This window comes from Panicum hallii, chromosome 1 (assembly GCF_002211085.1).
Source record: "Panicum hallii strain FIL2 chromosome 1, PHallii_v3.1, whole genome shotgun sequence".
NCBI classification, from domain to species: Eukaryota; Viridiplantae; Streptophyta; class Magnoliopsida; order Poales; family Poaceae; genus Panicum; species Panicum hallii.
The window spans coordinates 631,879-658,184 of NC_038042.1; the positions used below are offsets into that span (position 1 = coordinate 631,879).

The window sequence follows — 26,306 nt, forward strand, 5'->3', positions numbered from 1 at the left end:
AGGGCGTAGGCTGGTATCATTTAAACACAGCGGTGCGCGGGCTGGCATAGATGGTGGGAATGATGTAAATTCTCTAATATATTACATATCATGATTTGGTCGCTGACACGTGGGTTCGTGGACACCGAGATCCACATGTCTGTGATCGAGTTATAATATTAGAGCGTAGAAGAAAATAAAATAGAATATTCATGTAGAAAAGAAAAGGAAAGGAAGAAATATTATAATCTTGTCATGGGCTAACAATCCTCCCATTTTCATATTTGTACCTACATCTTCTTACTCGGAGTTTCCGCCGTAGCAAAGCCAACTACATCATCTTTTATCAGATGGTTATTATAAAATTTAGGTGTTATTTAATAACCAATTATTTGTATTTGATATGAAAATTGCCGACATTCTGTTTTTGTAACTAATTACTTGATGACTAATAAAATGGGCATCTCTCCAAGGTACTCTACTGCACTAGTGAGAATATCAAGGTTGTTTAGGGGGGAAATGAAACAAAGCGTTCGGTGGAAAAGGAACAATAGAGTAAGGTTAATCCCGCTGTGCTATTAGCCAATAACCCCTCTCTTTCTTACCATATGGCAATCCATCTTCCTCCTTCCACGAATCTTCCTTCACAAGCTTCAAAGCTCCTTACAACAACCGTTCTCTCTTAAATGATTATTCACGTGCTATAATGGGATTAGCTCCTTCCACTCACGCATTTATTGATCATCGATATCGATGTTCTTTTAAACTATCCATGATTTATTGATCGTCGACTAGAGCTAATCCCATACGGTCGTGACTTTTTCTTTAGGTTTTTAAGTATTTGTTGATGGCTTCAACCGCAAGGCGACATTTATGTGTCGCTTGGGCGATAAAAAAAAGTTTGTTACATGATGCTAAAAATAAAGAATAAAACGAAAGAGAAAAAATAAAGGAAAAAAAGAAAAACATGGGCTGTAACTGGGCTGTGCCCCATCCCCACGCAGGCCGAAAGCCCCTAACCACACATAACTCAGCCCATTAGCCTATTTTTGCCTCCTGATGATCACAACGGAACAGAGCAAAGTCACAACATCCCCTCGGCCCATCGAGCCTCGGCTGAAGCCGAGCTCTGGAACCTCGAAGCCCGTTTGAGCCTGGGCTGGGCACCTGGGCTCGCTCAAGCCTCGGCTCGCTGACAGCTCGATTCCCATCTCCTCCCTCCCCTCTGCTCCGCCGAGGCACAGCAGCGGCGCCGGCAGCGAGAGAGAAACGGACACAGGAAGCGCGCGCGCGCGATGAGCCCGCGCAGGCGATCTCGCGCTGCCGGCTCCCCGCCTGGCGACGCAGGTCCGCCTCCTTCGCCGGGGAAGGCACGGCGGATCCGGCCGTGGGCGGCGCTGGGGTCGGACCGGAGGGTGCTGGCGCTCGCGCTGGCGTTCCGCGCGGCCAACGCGCTGCTGGTGCGCACCTACTTCAACCCCGACGAGCACTGGCAGTGCCTCGAGGTCGCCCACCGCGTCGCCTTCGGGTAACCTCGCTGCTGCTCCTTGTTTCACTGGTGTTTTTTAGAGTGCTCGGAACGAGATCCGTTTGCCGCTCAATTCAAGGGAATGCGATGATTTCCTTGAAAAAAAAAGGGGGGCAGCGAAGCCTTATTTTTCATGAAAATTTGATACCGGAGTGCTAATGCGTTTCGTTTCTCGCGGTTGGGCTGCAGGTATGGCCACCTTACTTGGGAGTGGAAGCGGGGCCTGCGAAGTTACCTCCACCCGTTGATCTTTGCTGCTCTCTACAAGATTCTGGCGCTACTCCACCTCGACAACCCATGGTTCATGGTAATAGCTTAACCAGTTCGTGACAAGTCTAGCAGAATATCAATTGGGCACGGGATAGTGATTGTAGTTACGAGCTCGTGGAGCTTGAATTGTTAGCGAGCATCACCCCTTCTATTTTCTAGTTGTACTAGGCGCGCATGTAAAGAAATACTAACCCCAGCCATGGAGTCGGCATGTAATCGAACACCTTTTCTTCCAATTAATGCAAAGACACGCAGCTCTCCTGCGTGTTTGAGAAAAAAATTTCTAGTTGTCGGTTACATCAGAGTACTGCTTGGAACGGAACTTCTCGAATCAGTATCGATCGGTTATTGCTTTTAGAAGAAAAAAAAAATCTTAGCTGACAAGTGACTTGGAACTGGGTTTGAACCATCATGTTGGTTTTGTGATACCCGCTTCTTCAGAAACATCCAGACTCGTAGTTTGATCTCATTTCTAAGATACCAAGTTGCAAAATTAATATGAACAGCAAATTGGCGAGAAAACCAGGTCCACGTCTATCATAACTCTGGACACGTCCTTACCTCTCCCCTCAGCTTCATTTTTGCACATTTTGAGAGTGAGCATTTCCTTATCTGTTTATTTGTTTTCTTGTAGGTGATGGCTCCACGTCTCCTGCAATCTGTCTTTGCAGCTTTTGGAGATCTGTACTTGTATAAGCTTTCCAAATGTATTTTCAATGTTCAGGTTGCCCAGTGGACAGTATCCTTAAACTCATATATGTATATGATATATATGATTTCATTCATGAGTATAAAACTGCAGTGCTCTATTGGATCTTGGCCTTAACAAACTGTTTGCAGTTATTTTGCCAGTTGGTTAACTGGTTCATGTTTTTCTGCATCCCACGGACTCTATCAAACAGCTTGGAGACGGTTTTGACTGTGGCAGGACTCTATTATTGGTTTACTGCCATAGAGTCTTCCAAGGGAACCTCAGTTATTTCGAAGCAGCAGGCTGCCAATAGACAAACTCACCCATCAAGAAAAGTGGCTCTTCTGATAGCAGCTTTATCCTGCGCCATTCGGCCAACAAGTGCTGTAACATGGCTTTATGTTGGTCTTTTGGATTTTATTCAGATGAAATCCAAATGTCATTTTGTTTTTCTTGAGGTCATTCCAGTAGGGTGAGTTATTGTTAAAATTCATGCCAACCTTTCAATCTTTTGTCGTTTAGGATTTATTAAGCTCTCTATGCTGCCTTATCTTTATTGTTTCTTGATTTCGTGCACTGGACGTACGCACAATGCTGTTGTTTTAGAAGTTAGCCATGTTAAATTCTTTTTTCCTGTTCCATTCTCTTCTGTTTTTTTTCTCTGTGTTTGTTTCTTTCCTTGGTAGGATGCTACTTATTTATTCTGATGTCATTTTTGATCTTTTCCGATTGATGACTATTTCATACGAACTATTTGTTTAATCTTTCTGCAGGGTCATTGTCCTTGCAGTAACAACACTCCTTGATTGGTGGATGTATGGTTCCCAGGTCATAGTGCCACTTAACTTTTTGAAATTCAACCTCTTCTCTTCAGGAGGAGACTACTATGGAACACATGTCTTCCACTGGTACTTCACACAGGGGTTTCCATCCATGATTTGGACATTCTTACCATTTGCAATGTGTGGAATTGTAAAGTCTCTGGAGTGGAGGATTTCAGGTCTAATCGCTTGGGTATTAGGGGTTTACAGCATACTTGGCCATAAAGAATTCAGGTATTCACCTATTATTGCAAATGTACGGTGTTCATGTAATCAATTGACCTCTTCTCAGTAGACACATCATATGATACAAATATATTGAGTACTGCAGATTTGTTCTTCCGGTGCTTCCTTTAGCATTGATGTTCTCGGGATATTGCTTAGCTGCAATGTCACAATTCAAGGGCAAAAACCTTCATGGGAAAAGATGCCTTTCAGGGTTGCAACTTTCTGTTATTCTGCTCATCATAACCAATGTTCCCATGGCCTTATATATGTCGTTATTCCATCAAGTAAGTTTTCTCTGTCATTATTGTTCTTGCTTTGCGTTGCTCTAAGGATTACTTTTGTTGCTTCTCCATTATTTCCATTTATGTCTCATAAGTAACACTCATTGTGGCAGAGAGGAACAGAAGATGTTTTGTATTATTTGTCAAAAGAAGCCCATGATGGAAGAGTGAAGAGTGTCCTCTTCCTCATGCCTTGTCATTCAACACCTTACTACTCTACTTTACACTACAACCTACCTATGCGCTTTTTGGACTGCACTCCTAGGTGGTTATTTTCTTTGTACTTTGAAATGCAATAGATCTAACCTCTCATATCACTATATTTGTACCTGCACATACGTTGCTGCTGACTTGTTTCGATGCACTCAGTGATAACAAAGGGACCTTGGATGAGTCGGATTCTTTCCTTACAAGCCCATCTGAGTTTGTGGGTGAGGTTTTCGGAAATTTAACTTCATTCAGTCACATTGTATTATTTGAGTCTGAAGAAAGACATGTTCTCCACTTGCTTCTGCGCAATTCTTTTCTTGAGGTAATATTGCATGGTGCCTTAGGCATCATGTGTTTTTAATAGACACACATTAACTACTGCTTTCCAGTGTTTGTTATTATTTGCCAAGCAATATCTGTTAGACAATCAAACTCATTAACAATTGTATGGTTGGCAGGTCAGGAGATTTTTCCATTCCCATTTCAAGGTTGACAGAGACCTTCAGTCGTCTGTTGTTGTTTATTCACGGAGGGATGTGTTATGACTTAGTATTGGTGTGGCAGAAAGGGCCTGTTATCTCATCTAACAATGTCCACATGTTTTGTGTTGTTTTAGTTTTTCATTTCAGAAATGATCTGTAACAATATTGGATACTTCTAATATCTGACCCCTTGAAATGAGATGTTATGATACTTTTACTCAGGTGCTTTGTTACTGCATAACAATTCACAGCTTGCATTGATCCTTTATGTCCATAGTCTGCGCTTCTAAGATCAAATTTGCAGCTTTAGTAATATTTTCCTATCTGAAGTAGGAAGTGCAGCCTTCCTACAACAATGACAATGGATAGCATGAGTGAGGTGTGTTGCTTCGTTCATTTCTTTCTTCACTTGCTCACATATTTGCTATGTGCATAACGAAAGGATCACACAAATTGGCAAACATTTAAAATGGCTTCAACTTCATAAGAGTTTCTCTGTTGCACCATCAAGTCTATTAGAACTCTCCTCCTCCTTTACCAGGTCACACCATATATGGAGTTACAAGTTGACAATGTATTTTTTTTATAAAAAGAATATGCTTATTTACAGATGCCCTGATAGTATTGTCACCTCCTTTTGTTAGGTAGCACAAGGTCCACTATCTTCTCCATATTGACTCTTCTGATTCACTGTATATCCAGTCTCATTGCTTTGTGAATGTACCCCAATGTTTAATGTTAGTACAACAAACTATGTGTTACTTCTGCTCTGTTTTAGTCAAAATAGATAAATGAATATGTTAGCTTGTTGATTCACCTCTTAAAATAACAGTGAACTGATGGGCCTTGCTTTCACCTTTTATGCTATTGCAATAGAACCTAATCCTAATGCTCGGTAAGTTACCAGTCTGGCCAAATGCAGGTTTTATCTGGCTAACTGTGACATAACCAAGTCTGAAAACATCCTAATGTCTCATTTATTTGTATTGTTGATTACTAGTTTCTCGTCAGTCAAAGTAGATGTTATAAGGATCAATTCTTTGACGGACAGGAGTGTCACTTTTTTGGTCTCATGGCAAGGTACTGGCAAGACACTAACTACTCTAAATATTTTTGTTGTTGATTGTTACATTTTCTTTCAGTATACACTGTCCTGTTATTCCTGCCTTACATTGATCATACATGAAAACATTTATAGTGTTATTAATACCTACGTATCAACTTCCAAGCTTGCTTCTATTTCTCAAAGCATGTTTCAAGAGTAGAGTTTTGCATAGTTTGGAGTTAGAAGTTTATTGGTGTCACTAGTATCATGCTGTATGGTTAGTCATATTAGATGACGCAACAATCTAAGTGGATTTAAGTACCAACTTCCATGGTGTGACTTGTAATAAGCAATTCCATGGCAAATATGTGTTGCTAAAAATACTGCTGTTATGGTAGGTAAGTACTTTCAAAATCTGACAAGTTTGCCATTCATATTGAGAAAGCATGATGCCAAAAGCAAATGTTAATGTTACAGGGTGTTTATGTCAGGAAAAATGAACCTTTAAGTTCTGCAGATACGCCAGTGCTTCTGCAGATTTCTGGGCAATCGGGAGACGAGTGTCCAATGAAATGGATGGGCTTCGGTATGTGATGTATCAGATTGAATAGAGTACCTTTTGGCATGAATTCATAGACTAACATGGGAACTTCAACTTCTAAGCAACCGAGAAGCCTGACTACACTCCTATGGTTGATCTGTGAAAGTATAATCATTTCTTGCACAAATGCATCTTTCTGAACCCTGTTCATGATCTTTGAGAGCTTTATGGCTACTACACTGTTGTCCTTGAGAATACCCTTGTAAACAGTGCCATAGCTACCTCTCCCTACTTCTCTGTTTGGGTCAAAATTGTTTGTTGCCTGCTTAGATCTGATTTTCTCATATAACATCAGACCCCCATTTTGTTGGAAGAATCTCTCCTTTTCTTTTGACATTCAATCCGTAGCGCAAAAATGCAGATAAACAGAAGTATAGTGCATGATGAGATACCTGCCAAGAAAAACATTATTTTAGTTATTTTGAAATCTAAAGTTCCATCTAAAGTTATTCTGGAGTACCTAACCACTTGATTAAGAACAGTACTCTGTGATCCACGATTGCAAACAGGAAAAATATCTAGCTTCTCCGATAGAAGAAAAGGATAAAGTGCTAGTCTTCTACTTAGAATTTCCATCTGATACCTTCAATAATAAAAATATAAATAAGTTTTTACATCTGTTTCTTTTCTTTAGAAATAAGAAGTGGCGATGTTATGGTTCACAGAGGATCTGCATGCAAGGAGGAAGAGCCATCGGATGGAAAAGACCCGAGACCTGGATGGAGTAGCGCCGCTCCCACGACGAGTTCGACGACCGGTAGTGTCCAGATGGTCAGCATCGTCTCATCCCTGTTGCTGGCACGTCCAGCATAAAGACATCACCTTGAGAAGGGTCCAATGAATCAGGCAGCGCAGCCCGGTGATGCCAAACTCCTCGTCTTACATGCCGGTGCGTGGATCCAATGGCCGGCCCATGTCATTCGTTGGATCATCCTGCAGCCCGGCCCGTCGATGCCTCCCAAGACCCGGCCGGCGGCCTCTAGCTCGTTTGCGGGAGCGACCTCGGCCGGCGGAGGTTCGGGGTCCTTATTGTTTAGAACTAAATTACAGAAGTAATTGTGAGGTAAAAAGTAACTCTTTATTCATTGATCACTGTTATTTATACATGTATGAAGGGGTGGAGGGGTGGAGGAGATGTCTGTTCAAAAGTGATCATGATCATTGATTTATACTAGTCCTAATGATCAACTGATCATATATCCTAACACTCCCCCTTGAGCAGTTGTCCATCATGTATAATCTTTTAGAGATCCTGTGAAATAAAGGCTTGCATGATATCTATATACTGCGTAAAAACTCCAGAAAAACCCAGTGGGAAAAATTTTGGAGAAAAGAACAGTATATATCCTTGATATCTCTATCGAAAATCCCGGAGGGAAAAACCAGAGATAGATATTTACTTGTGTTGACATTGTCTCATTAAAAAATTAATATGAGAAAACTTATGTAGCAAAACTCATATAGGAAAAGAGTACAATGTGATGTGTAAGAATAGTTAAATCAAAGAGATGCTCCCCCTGATGCAAGCAAATCTCTAAGTCGGCGCATACCAATGCCCTTAACACATTTGTTAAATGTAGAATAAGGTAGCGACTTAGTGAATAAGTCTGCGAGGTTATCGCAAGACTTAGCTTGCAAGACATTTATCTCACCACTTTGTTGGAGTTGATGAGGGTAAAATAGCTTAGGAGAGATATGCTTCGTAGCATCACTCTTGATATAACCTTGTTGCATCTGTGCAACACAAGCTGCATTATCTTCGTAGATAATAGTGGGTAACTCAATGGGTTGAATTCCACAAGATGATTGAATATGATTAATCACCCTTCTTAGCCATACACATTCACGTGAGGCTTCATATAGTGCAATGATCTCTGAGTGATTTGTGGACGTTGCTACCAGAGTCTGTTTAGAGGACTTCCATGACATAGCAGTTCCACCGTGTAGAAATACATATCCTGTTTGTGATCTTGCATTATGAGGATCTGAAAGATATCCTGCATCCGTATATCCCACGAGGCTAGGATCTTGATTTCTTTCGTAAAATAGACCTAGATCTGCCGTGCCTTGGAGATATCGAAGAATATTCTTAATCCCATTCCAATGGCGTTTAGTAGGAGCGGCACTGTGTCTAGCAAGTAGATTTACTGCAAACGCAATATCGGATCTGGTATTGTTTGCTAGATACATAAGTGCTCCAATTGCACTGAGGTATGGGAATTCAGGACCTAAAACCTCTTCTCCATCTTCACGTGGTCGGAAAGGATCTTTATCCTTTTCAAGGGACCGAACGATCATTGGAGTTTTGGACGGATATGCATTGATCATATTGAATTTACTCAATACTTTCTGGACATATGTAGATTGGTGAACGAGAATTCCCGTTGGAAGGTGCTCAAGTTGTAAGCCCAAGCAAAATTTGGTTTTACCCAAATCCTTCATTTCAAATTCTGTTTTTAGAAGATTACATGCTTCATCAATATCACGTTTATGACCAATGATATTTAAATCATCTACATAAACTGATATAATATAGAAGCCTGTAGAAGATTTCCTAATGAATACACATGGGCAATCATCACTGTTAGAATAACCCTTATCCATAAGGAATTCTTTAAGTCGATTGTACCACATTCTCCCAGACTGTTTTAAGCCGTAGAGAGATTTGTTAAGTTTAACACAAAACAAGTTACGGTTTTTGCTATTATTCGGTACAGATATTCCATCAGGAACTTTCATGTAGATATCCGAATCTAGTGACCCATAAAGATATGCGGTCACGACGTCCATCAATTGCAAAAATAGATGCTTTTGTACTGCCAATGATATTAAATATCGGAAAGTTATTCCATTCATAACAGGAGAGTATGTCTCATTGTAATCAATGCCGGGTCTTTGAGTAAACCCTTGCGCAACTAATCTCGCTTTATACCTCACAACCTCGTTATTTTCATTTCGTTTCCGAGTGAAAACCCATTTGAATCCAACAGGATGAACTTTATGAGGTATAGGTATCACTGAGGTGAATACCTGTCTTTTCGCTAGTGAGGATAATTCAGAGTTAATTGCTTCCTTCCATTTGTTCCAGTCCGAGCGTTGTTGACACTCTACCATGGATTTAGGATCTGGATCAGATAGAAGGTTATTGGCTATGATCGATGAAAAACATGCATTGACGACCGTATTCTTACGATCATACAGTTCTCCAGAACTAGTATAATTAATGGAAATTTCTTGTACCCCGTGTAATTCTTCTTTATTTATAGGAAGAATGGGTTCAGGGTGTTCCGATGTGCCAGCAACATCTGAATTGTGTACTATAGTGCTGGTTTGTGGATGTACTGTATCCACTCGGTGTCCATCAACCGATAGTTGACTTTCGTTTACTGATTTAGAGGATCGTGTGTTCCTCCCTTTCCTTTGTCGCTTATTAGAAGCATTATCCCGCTTAGCAACCCTCCCCCTAATCGGTTGAGAAGGGGGTTGAATGGTTTTTCGAGGTACCTCCACTCGGCTGGGCGCATTGACAGCAGGATTCAAGGATTTTGTGACACCATTATAGTCAGTAAACGCATCAGGCAGATTGTTAGCAAAGTGTTGCAATTCTATAATTTTCTGAACTTGAAGTTCAGTTTCCTGAGTACGAGGGTCTGAGTATAGGATGGAGTTGTCATCCCAATTGATTTCCTGGCATTCATTAGGATACTTAAATTCTCCCCCTAATGCCGGGAAATGATCTTCATTAAAGATGCAATCAGCGAACCGAGCTGTAAATCACCGGTTAGGGGCTCTAGGTATTTGATTATCGATGGGGATTGGTATCCCACATAGATACCCAATTTCCTATGGGGTCCCATAGCTGTTCGTTGAGGCGGTGAAACAGGGGTATATACCGCACATCCAAATTTCCGAAGATGGGAAATACTTGGGGGGTTTCCTCGCACTAGGTGCAACGGTGAAGTGCTATGATATGCAGTTGGGCGAAGTTGAATGAGATCAGCAGCATGTAAAACTGCGTGACCCCAACAAGAAGTAGGTAAATTGCATTCATGAAGTAAAGGTCTTGCAATAAGTTTAATTCTCTTAATAAGAGATTCAGCTAAACCATTTTGAGTATGTACATAAGGTACTGAATGTTCAACGTGTATTCCTTGGGCCATACAATAATCATTGAATGCTCGAGAAGCAAATTCAGCCGCATTATCCAGGCGGATCTTCTGGATTTGATGTTCAGGATAAGATGCTTTCAATCGAATGACTTGCGTCATGATTTTAGCGAAGGCATGGTTGCGTGTGGATAAGAGACACACGTGTGACCATCGTGTAGATGCGTCAATCAAAACCATGAAATATCTGAACGGTCCAGACAATGGTTGTATGGGGCCACAAATGTCGCCTTGAATGCGTTCAAGAAACTTAAGTGGCTCAGCATGAATCTTAAGCGGAGATGGTTTTAAGATTAGCTTTCCCGTTGCACAAGATGTACATATAAACTCAGAAGGTTTAGGAAATTTAGTAGACTTTAAATCATGACCAATGCAATTACCTGTGATTTTCCGCAACATTCCTATTCCAGGATGGCCAAGGCGTGCATGCCAAATCTTGAATGCGTCAACATTCTGAAAAATCACTTTGTACGTAACATGAGGTACAGGTTTTATGTATGTGTAGTACAATCCAGACGGAAGCGAAAGTATTCTTTCCATAATGTTAGAGCCATATTCAGAAGGTTTGGTAATGAGAAGAAATTCCTCATTATTTTCTGTGTGTGTAGAAATATGTAAACCACATTTCCGAATATCTCGGAAACTCAATAAGGTACGAGTTGAATCAGGATACAATAAAGCATCCTCAATTGTAACTTGTGTACCCATAGGGAGCGTAATAGTGGCTCGTCTAGAACCAACTATTGTTGCATCGCGTCCAGCGATTGTCAAAACATTTCCTGCTCTCTTAGTGAGAGTTTGGAAATATTTTGTTTCCCTAAGAATAGAGTTAGTGGTACAACTATCTACTAGGCACAATTCTTCCTCCATCGGATTGACTCCCGCAAATCTAGATAATCAAAGAATAATAAGAACTCAATTAATTATACATAGAATTACATACATAATAATATGATAGAGTATGAAGTGTACACACACTTATAGTCGATGTCTCGAGACTTATTACAATACATATGTCCCATACACACACAGAGACAATAGAGTGCTGATTTCTTATGGATCCTAGTTGAGGTCTCCAAAGGCGTCATCCAAACTATAGTCGACGATGACATTGTCTATGTCCATAGGCTCAGTGTAGGTCAGGAGTGGAAGGTTGGAAGTGCATGGTTCCTTTTGACTCATGCTTGGACTTCCAATATCAGCCTTCAAGTTGGATGGAGTGGCGAAGTGAGCTTCGTATGCCTGTCCTTCTGCAGCCTTGCCTTTGAAAGCTTGCTGGTACAGAGCCACTAAGTGGCGAGGAGTGCGACACTTGTTGGTGGGATGGTTGTAGCATCCACACTTCTTGCACTTCTCATCCTTGGAAGTAGTAGTGTCTTTCCTCGGAGCCTTTGTGTTTTTCTTACCCTTACGCTTGTTGCGTCTGCGCTTCTTTGAATTATCAGAAAACTTGGAATGGTTTTTGAAGCCATTCCCTTTCTTCTCATCTTTCATAGCATGATGTATTTCAGGCATAGGGGCAGCCCCAACACGACGTTGCTTATGATTTTTCATCGTAAGCTCATCGTGCTTTTCTGCCTGAAGCAGATCATGTATGAGTTTAGAGTAAGTCTGATAATTGCGAGCACGGTATTGATGTTGCAAGACCCTATCAGATGGGAGCATAGTTTGGAGTGTCTTTTCAATCTTATCCGCATCTGAAGGTTCCTTGCCACAAAAACGCAAACGAGCACAGATTTTATGAATAGCATGGTTGTAATCACCTATGGACTTGTAGTCCTGGAGACGAATATGAGTCCAGTCATGATTCGCCTCAGGTAAGATTACAGCCTTCTGTTGCTCGTACCTGTTTTTAAGGGATAACCATAGTACATTTGGCTCTTCTTCCATCACGTATTCTGCTTTCAGATCAGGATGGAGGTGATGCCTAAGAATGTACAATGCGTTGTACTTGTATGCATCATGCAGTGGCTCAGTCCTCTCTGCAGGAGGTAGCAATGCACTCAGAATGTTCTTTGAGGCAAGGCTGATCTTGATATCCAGTGCCCAAGTAGGATAGTTATGTCCATCGAGAGCGAGTTCTTCAAACTCTTTAGCCATTGATCCTACACAAGCAACCAGAGATTTTCTGTTTAGGAAATCATCATGGGTGTGTTGTAGTATGTGTAATGGCATAATATATTGTATGCTTGCACGTATTGAGTTATAAGAAATAACCCAATTGAGGTGAATAAAATGCCATTTTGCATAAAATAACGATAATATAAGATCTCAATTGCAAATAATGCAAGAGGTCAAAAAATCGTCATGGCAAGGTTAGTGATGCAGCTTATATAGTATTCAGAAAAAATTAAGAACACATGGTAACTTAATTCTATGAATAATGTGGCATCAATTATGTAAGGACTAAATAAATTTATATTCTTGCTCGTATTAAATCACTTGGATTTAATTAAGATGAATTAAATTTTTGAATATGCATTGGAAGGAATGCAAATAAAACAAATGTCAATATATGGAATATTGAAGAAAATATTCATTGACATATTTTCCAAGTTATAAAACCTTGGAAAATTCCTAACACAATATGCTACTTGAAAAGTCATAAGCTGAGGGTTAAAATTAACATTTAAATCACTAAACATCATCAACTCTAATTGCTGGAAATTAGAAAAAGTTAAATAACATTTGAAACTAAGTCCATCTAGGCAGCCCAGCGCGCGGAAAGCAGCCCAGCGAGCGGGCGGCCCAGCGTACGGGCGGCGACCCAGCGCGGCCCGCAGGCGCGGCCAGCGCGGCCTGGTGCGGCCAGCGCGGCCAGCGTGGCCCGCAGGCGCGCGCGGCCAGCGCGGACCGGCCTGGCGCGGCCTGGCGCAGCCAGCAGGCGCGCGCGGCCAGCGCGGCCCGGCCTGGCGCGGCCTGGCGCGGCCAGCGCGGCCCGCAGGCGCGCGCGGCCAGCGCGGCCCGGCCTGGCGCGGTGAAAACCGTCGTAAAAGAGACCGAGCGGTTAGGGTTCCAAACCCTAACCGCCCAGCCCGGCCTCCACCAGCCGCCGCTCCTGTGGGGGGACGCGCCGCCGCGCGCCGCCGCACGCCGCCCGGGGCACGCGCCGCCGCGCGCTGCCGCGCGCCGCCGGTGCACGCGCCGCCGCTCTGCCGGGGTAGGCGCCGCCCGGGGCTGCACCGCCCGGGGACAGCACCGCCTGGCCGCCCGGGGGCAGCGCGCTGCGCCGTCGCGCCACGCGGGGTTGCGCCGCCGGGGGCCGTGCCGCCCGTGGGCGGTGCACTGCGCCGCCGCGCGCCGCCTTGATCCGCGCCGCCCGGGTGACTCAGAGGCGGCGACGACGGGGTGAACGCGAGTGCTCGCGGTCACCTTCTCCTTCGGGCATGTGTGCCGTCGAAGCCCAAGATCTCGGCGGCCGCGGGCGGGGCGAGAGGTGATGCGCAAGACGGCGGATCACCCGGTTGCCGCTTGGGCTGAGCAATGGCGGCGGTGAAGATGTGCCCGAGGGCCCGGCTTCGTCAGAGGGGCGTGTCGGGTTTGGCTGCAGTGCCGCTTCGCCGGCGGTGAGGGCGCCCGATCCAGTAGCGGGTGGCGGCGGTTCCACCGCGGTCCGGGCCGGGCACGGCCCCCATCCATGGAGGGGACAGTGGCGGAGTGGGCGGAGCGGTTGCGGCGTCTCCGAAGCCCGCAACCGCTCGGCCACCCGCTCAGGCGACGGGGAAGGCGGGTAAGGCCATCCATCCCCACGGGTCGGCGGAGGCCGGTGCTGTGGCGCCGGCGCAGGTGATGTAGGGCCCAGGTCCGCCACCGTCTGTGGAGAAGACGCCGGAGCACCACTGCTAGGGCCCGCGCCCGAGTCACCGCCGGTCTGCCTGATGCGCTCGGGATCACGGGTGACGCGAGCATTCTCCCTTCGGGGTCCATGGGCAAGGCGGCGACGACGGGCAGGACGAGCGCGTGGCATGCGACGGCCGGGGTTTGCAACACCACGCCGGCGACGCCGGCGAGGATGGCCGTCGTTCAAGAAGTGAATGATGAATGTGAGAAGAAGAACGGAGAGTTCTCTGTACATTGTAACTTACAGATGTAACTCGCTCTGTTTCCTGTGGCTCCGTGGAGAACAGTGCTGATGACGTGTTTAGAACTAAATTACAGAAGTAATTGTGAGGCAAAAAGTAACTCTTTATTCATTGATCACTGTTATTTATACATGTATGAAGGGGTGGAGGGGTGGAGGAGATGTCTGTTCAAAAGTGATCATGATCATTGATTTAGGCAACCGCCGTAATCAACATCTGTGATTATACTAGTCCTAATGATCAACTGATCATATATCCTAACACTTATTCCTCAAGTAAGCTCAGGTAGTAGTCATTGCGAGAAATTTTCTCCAATCCATTTTGGCCTTGATGGCTAGTCGGTTGACTGCTGAGGCGGCGGAGAGGGTCTACAATGGCGGTCGGCCCCCTCGATCTGTTTCAGGATGCGCGTACTCGTTTTCGCCCTCAGCTGTCCAAGTGGAGCAGCTCCTCAACGAACTTTGACGCGCACTGCACTGAACTTTGAGTTGAGGGCCTTCAAGCAAGCAGTGTGCTTCGCATCTATTATTCCCTCCCTTTCTTCTTGACAACTCGGCATTACCTCCCGACTTGCGCGGTACAATTTCCAGAGCTGACCAGTCTGTTCTTCAATATTTATTTGCACGCTGACGTGACAGGCATGTACACCAACGAACTACTTTTGCAGTGAGTTATTCTGTGCCTCTGTACTTCTGAACTTTGTGATACAGCACAACTCACTCACAGATCCTGCACAGTAAGTACTACATCCCCGTTCTTGGTTATCTGAAACCGGAACGTGTTAAAATATTTGACGTTTGCCCCTATCATCCGACTCCTGACGCCTCTGCTCCGTCGACTCCAGGCAAGGCCGGGGGAGCCCTTGCCACGCTCGTACTCTCGGGCCTTCTGCATTGCGCGCCCGTGGAGTCTGCTAACACATACTGGCTGTAATTTTAGTAATTGAATAATAACATAACTATTGGGAATAATGTTTTGTAAAGATATACCTTTGAAGATGTTCGTTAGGTTCCAAAAATGCTATGGAAGCCATTCAAATGATCAAGTATGAAAAGATTCGTGAAGAAACGAAGCAAAACAAGTGTCTGATGACTTTGACCGATTTATTCGGCCACGGGGAGATAAGGGTGCGTTTGGTTCGGCTGTGAGCTGTGAAAAAGCTGCTGTGGAAAAGCTGCTGTGGAAAAGCTGCTGTGAGAAAACTGCTGTGAAAAAGCTGAACGCCGTTTGGTTCAATCTGCTGTGAAACTGTGAATTGCTGTAAAATGTCCGTAATGCCCCTGAGATCCTGATATGCTGTATATATGTAAAATGAGCGTAATGATGTAAACTTTTCATTGGCGACATATTTTTCATGAAATTATATTACATATATAAATAAGTGCATTGTTAATTTCAAAAGAGTTGTGAGCTACATAGCAATGTCATATTTCCCTTTCATTTTCTATTGAAGTAGCTATCCTATCACGAATTGTGTTCATAGTAATTTCATTCTCTCCCTCTATCTCACGACCATCATCTTGAGTTTGTTCTTCAACATTTGATGCTCGTGGCATATACTCCTCATCTGCGTCACACCTCTCAAACTCCTTATCACGCAACTGACTATCACGAATGAAATTGTGTAGCGCAAAACACACTATAATGATCTCTTTCTGCCGGTCAGCTGAGAAACTCGGCATAGCTTTCAATATGCGCCATTTTTGCTTGAGAACTCCAAATGCTCGCTCAATGACATTGCGGAGAGAGGAGTGCAAAAAGTTGAATAACTCATGCTTTCCTTGCGGTGCACGTCCACGACGATGACGAAATTCTGGTATATGGTACGTAGTCCCCTTAAAAGGTGCAAGGTATCCAGTTCGATTTGGATAACCAGAGTCAACAAGATAGTATTTATCTGAAAATAAAAAATAAGTTAGCATTGTACAAAATGATGATGAAAGTGTATAACGGACAATTTACCTTTAGGAGGTACAGGAAATGAAGGAAAGTTTGCCAATGCATGGTTAAGGATCCGTGTATCATGGGCGGAACCCGCCCATCCAGCAACCACAAATGTGAACCTCATATCAAAGTCGCATATGGCAAGTACATTTTGTGATGTATATCCATGACGACAAGTGTAGTTAATTACCTCATCAACCGGAATAATAACCGAAATATGTGATCCATCTATTGCACCAATAGCACCCTTGAAATGAGGCCAGAAACGAGGTTCTTTTAACTTCTCATGTTCATTGCTAAATGTTGGATCCTTCGGTGCGATGTTGTGTTTTGCTAGTTTAAGTAAACACTTCAATACCTCCTTAAATTTCATATGAACTGTCCATGTTGACCGGACAAAACGGTTTTCAGCTTGGGAAAATGACTGAGGCCCTCCAACAATCCATAAGAACATTGCTAATGATTCCATTGATGTAACATTTCTAGAGGATTTCAAACCATATGAAGACACCAATAAATCATGAAGAGCCATAAAAACCTCTGTACTCATCCGAAACATCTTGTAAAAGTATCTTGGACGCTTGAAGCACTTCATGACCCAATCATAACCAGATTCCGTATCTTCCATTGCTCTATATTCAGCTTTATTAGCATACCGGTCATTGTAAAGATCAGCCAGATTTCCAAGAATCGCAGCATGTTGAGATAACTCATTTAGTGAAAGAAGAGACTGGTGCCCTTTTCTAGCCAGCTCTTCCATATTCGCATCCATCTACATAAAGAAAGTAAATTGTTCAAAAAATGCAAGAAAAAATTATTAAACATACACGGGAAAAAATAGTTCCACCATACACTACAAATCTGGTTCCAACATACATAACATAACTGGTTCCAAGTTAAAAAAACAACACTGGTTCCAACATACAAGACAATTGTTCGAACATACGAGAACGTAAGCAAATAAACGGTTCAAACACAAGAACAATTGATCTACGTGCCCTTCTTTAACTCGTGCTCCCTCTCAATCAAATCAAGCCTTCCTTCGTTTGTTTCAAGCGCACCAAAAAACTCTCTAAACTCAGGCTTCATGAGGCATAAGTGAACAGTGTGCATCAAAGCAGTTTTTTCCTGAATCCCACAATCCTTCACCATTCTCATGCATTCTGCAGTAGTTGGAACACGGCTGGATTGCGGAGCAGCCGATGATGCTTCAAGACTTGAGCCAATTTTATCAGCTGCACTTTCAATCCTCATGCATGTGTTCTTGTACATCCGGAAAAATGGACTCTTCTCCTCCTTCTCTTCAATCTGACTAGACAATTGTTTGCGCTTCTTTCCTGCTGATTTTGGTTTCTCAATGGGAGTAATCTCCACTGGTTCCTCATCACTCGAGTCACTTGAAGGAATATCTCCCGGACATGATGCGGAAGCACCGGTGACATGCACCTTCTCAAACAGCAGATGTAAATCATCAAGGTACTTCGGCCCCCTCTTTCGAAACTTGACATGGACACACTTGATACCTCTCTCTGGGTTGTTGCATCGCTGTAAAATAAATTTAGCAAGGTTAGGAACGACATATAACAAAGGCAAATAGAATTCCCTTAAAAAAACATAACGTAACTCACCGCAAGATGTTCATCCCACCACGTGCTAGAGCACTCAACAGTTTGATTCGCATCATCCCATCCAAGCCCAGTGGCAGCATTTTTCAGTTCCATAAATACGGTGTAATCTTTTTTCATGTTGTCCAATTTGTTCTTCAATTGTGACCTCACTAGTTTCAACCCGGCTCTTGCAAAAAGTTTATCCTCAAGGTTCTTCCAACCAATTCTAGTAAAACAACCATTTGGTCTATTCCCAAGAATAAGCTCCTCCTTGCAGATATCAATGAAGTGCTTCAAAGTGGCATTATCCCACACCGCCTTTTCACCCATCTCTAATGTGAGGATCGAAATCAACTATTTTTTCATTCACAAGCAATCGATGTATTAATCCAAATGTATTTAAAAAGCAATGAATTATCACCCAAAAAAGGAAGCAAAACCAGAAACGGATATGCATACAAATTCATCGTTTCCCTAAGCATGCCTCCTTTTTTAATTGATGCTTGCCCCACATTTTCTTTGGCTGATACATGTGCTCAATGTGCAATAACAATGCATGACACGAATCATGTTTCAATTGCAACAGCACCTCCATCAACACAACGTAAAGACATCATCTCAATTTTCAACGGAGCAAAACGCATCAAATCCATATTCACAAAACACACCACAAAAATGTACCATACATACTGCTAATTTCACTAATAAGACACATGTACACAACTGCACTGTCAATAATTTACATACCTTTCAAGAACACACATTTGAAAGATCAAATTTGGTTCTGTACATGACCTTGTAAACTGTATCTTGACTCTGTACATGAAATGAATTTTATCTTATTTCTTACCTAAATTTATGCATACATGTTTAGCTATAGGTCAGCAAGTGTCTCAAATCAGCCAGAGGCCCTTTCCATCGAGTATCCTATGGCTGCATCGATGCCAATTTCAGAGGAGCAAACAATAGGTCCAGCTGCAGCAACTACCAAAAAAAAGGAAGAAAACTGCTCCTGCGGGCACAGGGGGGAATGGAGAGAGAGCAAGCGGATCTCACATGATGCTCCTGCGGGCGTCGGGGGGCGGGGGCGCGGGCGGTCGTGGGCGCGGCCGGTCGGCGGTCGGGGCGCGGCCGCTCGGGGGTCGGGCGCCGGGGGCGCGGGCGGCGGGGGCGCGGCCGCCCGGGGGCGCGGCGGCGGGGGCGCGGCCGCTCGGGGGTCGGGCGCCGGGGGCGCGGGCGGCGGGGGCGCGGCCGCCCGGGGGCGCGGGCGTCGGGGGGCGCGGGCGGCGGGGGGCCGGGGGCGCGGGGGCGCGGCCACCGGGGGCGCGGGTGCCGGCGTCGGGGGGTCGAGGGCGCGGCCGCCGGGGGTGCAGGGGCGGCGGGGGCCGGGGGCGCGGGGGCGCGGCCACCGGGGGCGCGGGCGCCAGCGCCGGGGGGTCGGGGGCGCGGCCGCCGGGGGTGCAGGGGCGGCGGGGGGCCGGGGGCGCGGGGGCGCGGGCGCCGGCGCCGGGGGGTCGGGGGCGCGGCCGCCGTCGAACCCTAGCGCGATGCTGTGCGGGATGGGGAGAAGCGAGAGGAGAACGACGAGAAAAGAAGCGAAGCGGTATGTGTAACCGATGGCAGGCGGGTAATTTACTGCATGTTACCGCTGCCAACGCCGCGAACGCGCCTCCGACCAGCTGTGGCGAGAAGCGTTATCGGAAGCTGCTGCGTTAGGAAACGCAGAGGAGCGTTTGCGGTCGTTTGGTTCGGATTGTGCGTTGAAAACGCAAACGCTGGTTGGAAACGCCCAACCAAACGGGGCCTAAGGCTGAAATGACCGATTAATTCGGTGCTCAGAAATGATACTAACCGAATCAATCTGAAATGATAGAGGTGCTCAAGCTATAGCACTGACCGAATTAATTTGTCAACGGTTCAGTGACCGTTGTCCAAGTGCAAAAGGAGTGACCGATCAGTTCACACAATATCTTGCGCTCACAAGTTGCCACAGGATGACTCCGTTGCTGAGAGGAGGACGAGCTAGCCATGGTATGTATATATGGAAAATCCAAATCCCCGGCCGAGCACTAACTGGATGGAGTAAACGCCGCGGCTCCCACAGGCCGTTGGCTCATCACTGTTACAGGCCGTGCAGCACGTATGTCGTCGAGCATGAAGTCGTCATCAAGGTCCAAATCGATCATCCGGCCGCCTGGTGATGCCCAACTCCTCTTCTTGTCATGAATACGATGATCCCACAATCTATCACCTACTTTCAGTTAGATAACTAAGGGTGTCTTTGGTTGGGCTTTTCCACCTGCTTTTGCTTTTACAGAAGCCAAAAGCAACCAAAGGACTTAAACACCATTGGTGATTTTACCTAAAAGCAGCTTTCACCGTAGTACAAATGCAAAAGCACCTCCCACCCTGCTTTCAGTAGCTTTTGGGGCAAAAAATTACCCATCTGCCACTGATTATGAAAAAACGGTTCATTCTATCCCACCTCCCGTCCCCATCCGCTCTATCCCGCCTCCGCTCCCATCCCGCACCCCGGCCCCCCACCTCCCGCCCCCCGCCCGCCCGGCGCTGCGCCGCCCTGCCGCCCTGCCCCACCCTGGCGCCGCGCCGCGCCGCCCCACCCCACCCACCCTGGCCGCCGCCGCCCCGCCCCGCCCCACCCGCCCACCGCCACCCCTGCCGCTCGCCCCGCCCCACCCCGGCCACCGCCGCCCTGCCCGCACAAGGGAGAGGGAGCTTACAAGCTGTATGTGAACATAACGGGCCATGAGATCTACTCAAAAGCATATAATCATAGCTTGTTTTACTTTGCATAATTTTATCCGTGATAGCAATTTGCGTGATAAGAAGTTTGAGAGATGTGATGCTGATGAGCAGTACTTGGTACCATCTATAAGTGGCACGGCACAAATATAAGAAGATGGGAGTGAAGAGGTAGAGAATGAAGATATCATGAATACCATTCGTGACAAGATCGCTGATGATTTGGTTAACGCGAGAGGAGGATAGTTATGTTGACATACATCATAATTTTATGAGCTATTTACCTTATGTAATTGCTACAGTTCTATTAATGCGGACCATATGGATGAAAAACTTACAAAATTTAATGTTTTTCTTTCCAAAAGATACATTTACATGCGAAATAGTGAACATATTATGTTTGTACAAGTATTTTGGTTTATATATAGTTCCACAAACCTTCAGGGTTATTATAGGTATTTCACCCACAGCATATAGTTTCTCACAACTCACAGCTACTCTAACCAAACGGTCTTCTGCTTTTCCCACAACAGTTTTTCCACAGCAGTTTTTCTACAGCCCACAGCTCACAGCAGCTTTTGCAAAAGTCAGAGTCCAACCAAACACACTCTGTGTAAATCATACGAATATTCAGTTGTTTGTTTTGTGTGTGAAAGCTAAGAGAGATATAGAAAAGTCAAGTCTGGTTAGTTCTAATTTTCTGTTTTTTATAGCATCTTTTTTCTCAGGTGTACTTTTAATTTCTGGCGGTCTCTTGGGCCATCTTTTGTACTAACTATAATATAATATATGGAGGTAACGATTGCAAGAGGTAATTTTGTTGTTACAAGGACCACAAAAAGCACACGCTGGCTCGAGTATGGAAATTGAGAAATTAATGTTGTCGGTGATTATATGCCAAGCCTACCGACAGATATTTCCATCCTTCGAGTTAGTGGATTTTTAGGTAGGACGTGGCCGAGATCAGAAACTCGAATGTACGAGTAACACAAGTTTTAGACAGATTTGGGCTGCGAGTTACGTAATATCATACTTCCTGTGTGGTGGATTGTATTGCTTAGGGTTGTAGATGCTTTGGAGGGGATCACTGCCGCCCTTATATAGTCCGGGGGACAGGGTTACATATATCCTAACAAAAAACGAGTTTAGAAGTCCTAACCGAGTATTACTTGGATAGTTTCCTTCTGTACCGACTAGTTCTACTCGAGTCCGAGTACATTATATCAGATATAAGGTATGGGACATGCCCCATCTCTATTCTATAATATTTTATGCCTTATAACCAATCCAGCTGCCCCGGGTCTGACAAACCCCTAACCTCTTCGTAGCCGAGTACTGCCGGGTTCGAGTATTTCTGAAGTCATCCTCAAGTTCTTCTGAAAAACTCCATCTCGAAGGTATCTTTCGAATATTTTCTTGACTGCTTCGAGACTATAAGGTGCTTATATCCCGAATAATTTTAAGTCTTCAGCAACAATCTTCTATATGGGGCGCGATGAAAAAATCTAGTTGTGCCTAAGGACCCATTTCATCTCGCTTTGCTACTAGCTAAGAGAGAGAAAAAAAACTCAAAAAGTTCAACTGAAAGTTTATGTTAAGTTTTAGGGAAAAGTCTGTTTTCAACCTTGAACTATCAGGATCGTCCGATTTTAAACCTGAAACTACAAAACTAGATATTTTGCACTAGCAACTAATGAAACCGTGCAAACCACCCGTCGAGTCGAAAGCACCCTGATTTTGGGCAACATCACCCGTCCGACGTGGCGCTACTTGCCCAATCGGCGGCTCACGCCCCGGGCCACAGCGGCTGCAGCCAACTCGGTCCTCCTCACGCCGCCGCCAGCCCCCAATGCCGCGAGCGGCGGGCACGGCGCCGAGAAAGGCTTCAACTTCCTGCAACGCGTGGTGGCGGCGGCGGCGGCGGCGCTGGACACATTCGAGGCCGGTGTCATCACCAACCTGCTCCAGAAGCCGAGCGCTGCCGCGGACGATGGACCCTGCCGTGCAGATCGCGGGCAACTTCGCGCCGGTGGGCGAGCAGCCGCCCGTGCGTGCTCCCTGTGTACGCGCGCAGCTGCGCCAACCCGTGCTTCAAGCCCATTGTCGGGCACCACCTCTTCGACAGCGACGGCATGGTGCACGCAGTGCGCATCTGCAACGGCGCCTCCAAGATGTACGTGTGCCGGTTCACCAAGACGGCGCGACTCCGGCAGGAGCAGCGCACTTGGGAGGGCGGTGTTCCCCAAGACCATCGGCGAGCTCCACGGCCACTACGGGATCACGCGTCTGGCCCTTCATGGCACCAGATTCGCCAACGCCGGCCTCATCTACTTCAACGGCCGCCTCCTCGCCATGTCCAAGGATGACCTCTCGTACTAGGTGCATGTCACCGACGACGACAACGACCTCTAGATCGTCGGCTGCTACGACTTCGACGGCCAGCTTGGCGACCTATGACCATCAGCCACTACGACTTTGATAACTTTTCTCGGTGCCGTGCTCGCCGCTCGCGCTCTGGGTGGTCGCTGTGCCGGCGCTAGGGCGGCGGCATTGGGGGTGGGCTTCGGTGGCGGCATGTACCGCACGGCGGCCGGCGCCGCCGCGGGAGGACTGAGTTGGCTGCGGCCACCGAGGCCTAGGGCGCGAGCCGCCGACTGGGCAAGTAGCGTCACGTCGGACAGGTAAGTTTCGTTAGTTCGCTGGTGCAGATCTGGTTCTCTAAGTTCAAAATCGGATGACCGTGATAGGTCGGGGTTGAAAAATGGGTTATTGCCTAAGTTTTAGGAGTCTATTCAATTCAGGGCTGATTTAATGTCACTGATGCCTGGATATATCTGCTACATCAGGGTGGTAATGCTACTGAACTACTGGAGTGTAAGGAAATTACCTATAAACAGTTTTGTTAATTTCTAGCCTTCCCTGAACCTGGGCACGAACAATTGTAACCCCCAACTGTGCTTCTCCAAATTCCAAAGCACGGATACTGATCTGGTTTTTGGCATTCATTGCTATCTGCACTGTACTGCATCGTGTGCTTATGATGCCCATGTGAGAGGAGGGGAGGGTGGAAACTTCCGCACGGCCCAGTAGACGATCAAAAGCCCATTCACCAGCGCCGGGTCCGTCTGCCGCTATAAAGCGCTAGGGTTTTACTCGTCTCCTCCCCCAAGCCGCCACTCTCCCCAACCCCACAGCGCGCCTCCGGCTCAAACCCTAGCCGACCGGAGCAACGAAGGAATGGTACGTGCGCGCCGCCGCCGCCGCCGCCTCCTCCTCCTCCGCCTCCGTCTGTGTCTTCTCGTCTGGCTAACGTGCTGCTTCGTGTGGCGGTGCCCGTGATTTTGCAGGGGAAGGGTACGGGCAGCTTCGGCAAGCGCCGGAACAAGACGCACACGCTCTGCATCCGGTGCGGCCGCCGGAGCTTCCACCTCCAGAAGAGCACCTGCTCCTCCTGCGGATACCCCGCCGCCCGCATCCGCAAATGTAAGATCCGCTTGCTCTCTCTCCATTCCCCCCTCTGCTAGATCTACCTAGGTTTAGTCTTTCTCTCTGCGAGCTGCGTGGGTTTGACCTGATTGCTGTGTGGCGGTGGCAAATCATCTGAGATTACCAACCTTGTGATGTGGTATGTAGCCAGGATGTAGTTTTACGTTTGATGACCTGTTGGTAGTTGTTACTTGTTAGGGATGCCTGGTTGTATGCATATCCGTTTCTGGTTTTGCTTCCTGTTTGTGTGCTTTCTGTTTACTATATGCTGAATTTGATCTCAAGGGAAACGATGAAGAGAACATTGGTCCGTGTTTCTGATTATCCGTGGCCGACAACAATGGTTTTCAAACTGATCCCTCTCTGCCAAATGTTGATTCTGTGGCACTGCAGAATCATATTTTGTTCATGCCTTTCTTGTTCGTACGTTCCTCTCAATTGGATACCTTACTGTATTTACTTGTCTGTATCTCTTTGCTGCATGATTTACGAAATGCTATGATGAATCATGAAATATATTCGCATGTCAGACTTCAGAGATGCTATTGCATTGATGAGAAGATGCTTCATGTTCTGAGCTGCATTGTACTATTTTGTCTTGATTAATTCACTGGTTCCATGTTTCAACCCAATTTATCCAGTAATTTTCGCTGCTTCACTCTTTTGGAAATGTTCGAGATTATATATCTGTTTCATTGTACGAGTTCCATTGCATCTAAATACCTTCTTGTCTGCTTCCACTGTCGAGGGTCAAGTGATGAGTATAAACTGCAACAATATGATGGGAGTAATACTCCTATGATTCCCAAGTATTTAAGTCTCTGATGATCCCTCCTTTATCCTCTTGGGTTGTTTGTCTTGAATGACAATTATTATCCATGTGTTTATTCTCATACAGACTGAAAATAGGTTTTATGGCATTCATGAGAAGACATTTCATGTTCTGAGCAGCATCATACCACTGTAGTCTGATTATCGCTGCTGTTCTCTATGAAAATTTCTAGCATTTAGTATTTGAGCCTTGTAGCGCTGCTTATTATGTATCCATTTTGCTGTATTTCTTTGCAATGTGATGTTGTGTTTTTTCTTGCTATCCTGCATTGTCAAATGATGAGTATTAAACTGCAACAATATGATGGAGTTATACTCCTTTGATTCCCAAGTATTTAAGTCTCTGATGATACCTCAGCATCTGTTTTGGGCTCTGTTTGCAATCTCAGTTATTGAATGGAATAAACTATGTCTGTTTCTCTTTTGACTTTACCTTCTTAGTGACTTCAAATGTTTTTGCTTCATGTGTTCATCTAATTGGGTTATGTTTACAGTCCTGTTGATTAAGCTGTTTGATTCTGCTCCCTATTTGGTTTGTGGTAACTTGTCTCTAAACCTGGATGAACTCAATGCTAACTTAGCGGATCATCATTCCAGATAACTGGAGTGTGAAGGCCATCCGGCGCAAGACCACTGGAACTGGGAGGATGAGGTACCTTCGCCACGTGCCTCGCCGTTTCAAGAGCAACTTCAGAGAAGGTACTTGACTTAATTTGTTGATCCTTGAGAGTGGACATGAGAAATTTCATATTTCTTTGTTAAACGTGGAGTTGTTTCCGTCGCCAATTCAATGACTTTCTTACCTCATTTCAGGGACTGAGGCTACCCCCAGGAAGGCTGCTGCTGGTGCAAACTAAGTCTGGATGTTGCCACCAAGAGCCGCAGACGCTAGAAATTGGAACTTTTTTGGCTGAATTGTACAGTCTGAACTATTTAGACGCCATACTATGGAAGTAGTATTGGTTTGTCTAACTTTAAATTGAAGTCGGACGAACATCTGAATTCGTGGCTCCATGGTTTCATGTATCGTTTTGGTGAGCAGTGCATGCTTTACAGAAATTTCAATGTTTTGTGGCACTAGTGCACAGCTAATCCTGCAAACAATTGTGCCTGTGCTCGTAGCGGTCTTTATCAACTGTGAGGACCGTATGGTGTGTTGACTTAGGATAATCTTGATGAGTAATCATGTTGATGGCACGATCATGGACGCATGTATGGACTCGGTGCGCGAAAGAGTAGGTTTCGTTTTAATTTAGCAAAAAGTAGTATTCGTTACTAGGTTAGCGTAGAA

General features: G+C 45.5%; 3 protein-coding genes and 3 non-coding genes across 6 annotated transcripts; 5 read left to right on the forward strand and 1 right to left on the reverse strand.

Annotated features, from left to right (window-relative positions):
- The first annotated feature begins 1,171 nt into the window (after positions 1–1,171).
- LOC112875434 (GPI mannosyltransferase 3) lies at positions 1,172–4,711 on the forward strand. Its single transcript, XM_025939290.1, has 9 exons — positions 1,172–1,507; positions 1,697–1,814; positions 2,412–2,516; positions 2,618–2,940; positions 3,242–3,523; positions 3,621–3,801; positions 3,912–4,063; positions 4,168–4,330; positions 4,467–4,711. The coding sequence occupies exons 1-9, from the start codon at positions 1,275–1,277 to the stop codon at positions 4,551–4,553; spliced, it is 1,644 nt and encodes a 547-aa protein (XP_025795075.1). The 5' UTR covers positions 1,172–1,274; the 3' UTR covers positions 4,554–4,711.
- Positions 4,712–11,364: 6,653 nt separating this feature from the next.
- Positions 11,365–12,402, reverse strand: LOC112883462. Its single transcript, XM_025948769.1, has one exon. It carries the CDS (start codon positions 12,400–12,402, stop codon positions 11,365–11,367), a length of 1,038 nt encoding a protein of 345 aa, XP_025804554.1.
- An 11,397-nt stretch (positions 12,403–23,799) lies between these two features.
- On the forward strand, positions 23,800–26,150 carry LOC112898668 (60S ribosomal protein L37-1-like). Its single transcript, XM_025966990.1, has 4 exons — positions 23,800–23,938; positions 24,046–24,181; positions 25,613–25,714; positions 25,829–26,150. The coding sequence occupies exons 1-4, from the start codon at positions 23,936–23,938 to the stop codon at positions 25,870–25,872; spliced, it is 285 nt and encodes a 94-aa protein (XP_025822775.1). The 5' UTR covers positions 23,800–23,935; the 3' UTR covers positions 25,873–26,150.
- LOC112879123 lies at positions 24,678–24,768 on the forward strand. Its single transcript, XR_003225949.1, has one exon. It is a non-coding gene; the product is annotated as a small nucleolar RNA R64/Z200 family (small nucleolar RNA).
- LOC112879110 lies at positions 24,932–25,014 on the forward strand. Its single transcript, XR_003225937.1, has one exon. It is a non-coding gene; the product is annotated as a small nucleolar RNA Z199 (small nucleolar RNA).
- Positions 25,286–25,367, forward strand: LOC112879111. Its single transcript, XR_003225938.1, has one exon. It is a non-coding gene; the product is annotated as a small nucleolar RNA Z199 (small nucleolar RNA).
- Positions 26,151–26,306: the final 156 nt, after the last annotated feature.

Coding starts and splice junctions, on each gene's coding strand:
- LOC112898668 (XM_025966990.1), top strand. Junction 24,182..25,612: donor CGCCGCCCGCATCCGCAAAT/GTAAGATCCGCT, acceptor TCATCATTCCAG/ATAACTGGAGTGTGAAGGCC. Junction 25,715..25,828: donor CAAGAGCAACTTCAGAGAAG/GTACTTGACTTA, acceptor ACCTCATTTCAG/GGACTGAGGCTACCCCCAGG.
- LOC112875434 (XM_025939290.1), top strand. CDS start 1,275: ATGAGCCCGCGCAGGCGATCTCGCGCTGCCGGCTCCCCGCCTGGCGAC. Junction 3,524..3,620: donor CTTGGCCATAAAGAATTCAG/GTATTCACCTAT, acceptor TGAGTACTGCAG/ATTTGTTCTTCCGGTGCTTC. Junction 3,802..3,911: donor ATATGTCGTTATTCCATCAA/GTAAGTTTTCTC, acceptor TCATTGTGGCAG/AGAGGAACAGAAGATGTTTT.
- LOC112883462 (XM_025948769.1), bottom strand. CDS start 12,402: ATGGCTAAAGAGTTTGAAGAACTCGCTCTCGATGGACATAACTATCCT.